Consider the following 4,114-nt stretch of genomic DNA (forward strand, 5'->3'; position numbering starts at 1 on the left):
TTAACCTGTGCGATTTCTATCCGTGGAGTGCATTACGGACTTGTGGAATTTTAAAATGCCTGCAGTAGGTGTACCATTGAAATTTGTTGATTTTGGGGTTTTGGAGTGGGTTTCAGAAATAGTTCTATTGGTGGTTGTTTGAAGTTCTCGTGTTATTAATTTTTTTGAGAAAGCATGATATAGATTGTGTTTGTGAGGGAAGTTGATTATAGTGGCTGGGTTGAGAGCTGGTTTCAGTTTGGACTTACCTTTCTATGGATTCAATTAGTCATGATATAGGTTATTTTTGTCCGGTTAAATGGGAGTAATTACTCTCTTTAGAAGTTTGTGATGCGAAGTATGAGACTACAAAAGAAATATGGGACTTTTTTGGAAACTCTGTATGAACAGACAAACTTTGCCAAAAGTTATCAGATTGAGACAGAACTTTGTTCCGCTAAATAAGGTGATCGTACAATTCAAGAATTCTACTTGTTTATGACGCCTCTGTGAGATCAACTATATATGTTGGATCCACCCTCCTTTCGGAAGCTCCCTAAATATACCAAAGCATGTGATGATCGCAAGCTTACCGACTTTCTTATGGCTCTTCGCAGTGATTTTGAACCAACAAGAGGATCTATGATCCATAGAGCTCTGCTACCCACCTTGTCTGCAGCTGTATCTGAATTGTTGGCTGAAGAAACACGATTGAGGTCTTTGGGTGGGATTTCTTTCAGTAAGACATCATCACCAGATATGTCACAGGTACTTGTCTCTGGAACACACTCTCATACTCAGTCATCAGGTGGCATACTTGGTTCTGAAACACACTCTCATACTCATCAGTCATCAGGGAAGCCAAAAGTGCCAGTTCCACAAGATGAATGTTCCTACTGTCATGGTAAAGGTCATTGGAAACACCAGTGTCCCTCATTGCAAAGCAACAATAAAACTCCAGGAAATTTCAAACCTACACAACATCATGCCTCTAGTCGTCAAAATCAAGGCCATTTCAAATCTACACCACATCATGCCTTCAGTCGTCCACCTCCGCATAGAGGTTTTCATCCATCTGCTGCCATTGGGTCTTTGGATTGTTCAGATGCCCCTTCTGCCCCATCTCCCACCAGCAGTGATTCTACACCTAATCTCTCATCATTAGTTGCCGAGCTCACTCGCATTCTTGGCAAGTCGTCTGCTCTCAGTACTCAATTTGCATCTCATACAGGTATGTCTTGTTTGGCTAGCTCCAGTGACACTCATATATGGATCTTAGATTCTAAAGCCACACACCATATGACACCCCACTTGTCTCTTTTACATGATTGTGTTAAGCCTTCTCACCCAGTTAACATCCCAGCTGCTAATGGCTCTCCCATGCCACTAGCCTCGGTTGGCACTGTCACTAACCCTACTTGGTCTTTGTCTGATGTTTTCTATGTTCCCCATCTAGCTGTTAACCTTCTTTCAATTGGCAAACTTACTGATTTAGGTCTTACCATTACCTTTGCTTCTGATCATTGTCTTATAAAGGATCGCAAGTCCGGGAGGCAGATTGGTATAGGCCATAGAGAAGGTGGTCTTTACTTGCTTGATGACTTGAAATTGCCAGTATCTCTGCAGGTGTCTAATTTTTCAGTTGAATCCATGTTGCAAGATTTATTTTATGTAGATAACTCTTTTTACATCTGAAATACTCATTTAGGACATGTTTCTGCTTCTCGTTTACAGTTTATGATCAAACACAATATGTTAGATTCTACTATTAAATCTTCCCCTCTTCGTGATTATGTTGGTTGTAATCTTGGCAAACAATGTCATTTACCCTTTACATTAAGTCACTCGGTCACTTCTTCTCCCTTTGATCTTGTTCACTCTGATGTTTGGGGACCTGCACCTGTATCCACTAAAGGTGGGGCTCGCTATTATGCATTGATTGTCAATGATTTTACTCGTTTCTCTTGGATATTTCTTATGCATCGAAAATCAGGCTTCTATTCTATTTATGTTCAATTTTGTGCTATGGTGAGAACCCATTTTTCCACTCACATTAAATTTTTTCGCTCTGATTCGGGTGGTGAATATATGTCATCTTTATTGAATGATTTTTTGAAGTCTGAGGGCACTATTTATCAGTCGTCATGTCCTTATACACCTAAGCAGAATGGTGTTGCAGAACGTAAACATCGTCATCTTATTGAAACTGCTTGCTCTTTACTGCTTGATGCCTCTGTCCCTTCTGAATTTTGGGGGGAAGCCATTCATACTGCCGCTTATTTGATTAATTGCATTCCGTAATTTGTTTCTGGCAATATCTCTCCTTTTGAACGGTTGTATGGTGTTCATTTTACCTATGATCACTTGCAAGTCTTTGGTTGTGCCTCTTTTGTCGCACTAAATTGTCTGCCAAATCTGCATTGTGTGTGTTTCTAGGTTATGGTTTTGGTCAAAAAGGATACCGATGTTATCATCCTGAGTCTGGTAGACTTTTTGTTTCTCACAATGTTAAGTTTTTGGAATAGTTCTGTTACTTACGGATTCCGTTGTCTACTCTTGGTTTGCATGATACAGAATTGTTACACATTGATCCCTTTGTGTCTGATGAGCCTCATGATGACCAATTAATCATTCACCATCCGTCCACTGATTCACCCCTCCGTCCGGAGGTCTCCTCTACTATGCCTTCACAACAGTCACATGCAGGTACTGACTTACCTTCTCCTATGGCGCCTCTCCCTCTCGACTCTCTGGACTCTGATGATCCGCATCTTGCCACCCCTCACGTTTCCACTCATGTTCGCCGTCCCCCTCAGAGGTATAGTCCATCTTCATATTTGCTCTCTTCCCCTTATTTGACCTTTTTGTCTCAAATTCATTCTTTTGTTGAGCCTAAGTCATACAAGGAAGCTGTATCCGATGCAAATTGGCGACAAGCTATTAATGATGAGCTCACCGCCCTGCACCAAACAGGTACCTGGGAGTTGGTTCAACTTCCTCCAGGTAAGCATGCTATTGGTTGTAAATAGATTTTCAAAGTCAAAACTCAATCTGATGGTACACTTGAGCGATACAAAGCTCGGTTAGTTGCTAAAGGATTCTCCCAAACTGAAGGTCTTGACTATGATGAGACTTTTGCTTCAGTTGCTCAAATGAAGACCATTCACACCTTGATTTCTATTGTAGCTATTCAAAAATGGCATCTTCATCAAATGGATGTTAAAAATGCCTTTTTAAATGGTGATTTGACGGAGGAGGTATATATGCGGCCACCACCAGGCCTTCCTCATCCTGCTAGTTATGTTTGTCGTCTTTGACGGGCTTTATATGGTCTCAAACAAGCTCCCCACGCTTGGTTTGCAAAGTTCAGTTCCTCTTTGATCCGTCTTGGCTTTGTTGCTTCCAACTATGATTCCGCCATGTTCATTCGTAAAACTGTTGTGGGGCATATTGTGGTCCTTCTATATATTGATGATATGATTGTGACTGGTGATGATGAAGCTGGCATTGCAGACCTTAAACACAACTTCATTCTCTTTTTGAAATGAAGGATCTTGGATATTTACGGTATTTTTTGGGTATTGAAGTTACCTATTCTCCTGAAGGTTATATTTTGTCTCAATCAAAATACATCTCTGATGTGATCAGTCGGGCAGGATTGACAGATGATCGGATTATGGATTCTCCCATTCAACTCAATCATCGCCTTAGCCCTACAGATGGTGACTTGTTGTCAGATGTTACTCGATACAGAGAGGTAGTTGGGTCCCTAGTTTACTTGACGGTAGCCCGTCCTGATATTACCTATGTTGTTCATGTGGTTAGTCAGTTTGCTTTCGCCCCTCGTACCACTCATTGGACAGCCGTTCTCCGTATCTTACGTTAGTTACGTGGCACTATGCATCATGGCTTACTTTTGTCTTCCACATCTGATTTGGTTCTCACTGGTTATTCTGATGCTGACTGGGCTGGTGATTCGACAGATCGAAAATCTATTACTGGGTATTGTATCTTCCTTGGCAATTCTTTGGTGGCTTGGAAGAGTAAGAAACAATCCGTTGTCTCTCGCTCTTCTGCCGAGGCAGAATATCGGGCTATGGCAACCACTACTGCTGAGTTAATTTGGTTTCGCTGA

The 4,114-nt window shown here is 41.4% G+C and overlaps 1 protein-coding gene across 1 annotated transcript; it reads left to right on the forward strand.

Moving 5' to 3' along the window:
* The first annotated feature begins 504 nt into the window (after positions 1 to 504).
* LOC137943579 (uncharacterized) lies at positions 505 to 4,114 on the forward strand. Its single transcript, XM_068789059.1, has 8 exons — positions 505 to 1,210; positions 1,331 to 1,605; positions 1,714 to 2,007; positions 2,505 to 2,982; positions 3,124 to 3,236; positions 3,345 to 3,483; positions 3,585 to 3,860; positions 3,963 to 4,114. Exons 1-8 carry the CDS (start codon positions 505 to 507, stop codon positions 4,112 to 4,114), a joined length of 2,433 nt encoding a protein of 810 aa, XP_068645160.1.

Source organism: Aristolochia californica, unplaced genomic scaffold, assembly GCF_029961685.1.
Source record: "Aristolochia californica isolate CCGP_79_NKW_82.1479 unplaced genomic scaffold, dmAriCali1.0.hap1 SCAF_11, whole genome shotgun sequence".
Taxonomy (NCBI): domain Eukaryota; kingdom Viridiplantae; phylum Streptophyta; class Magnoliopsida; order Piperales; family Aristolochiaceae; genus Aristolochia; species Aristolochia californica.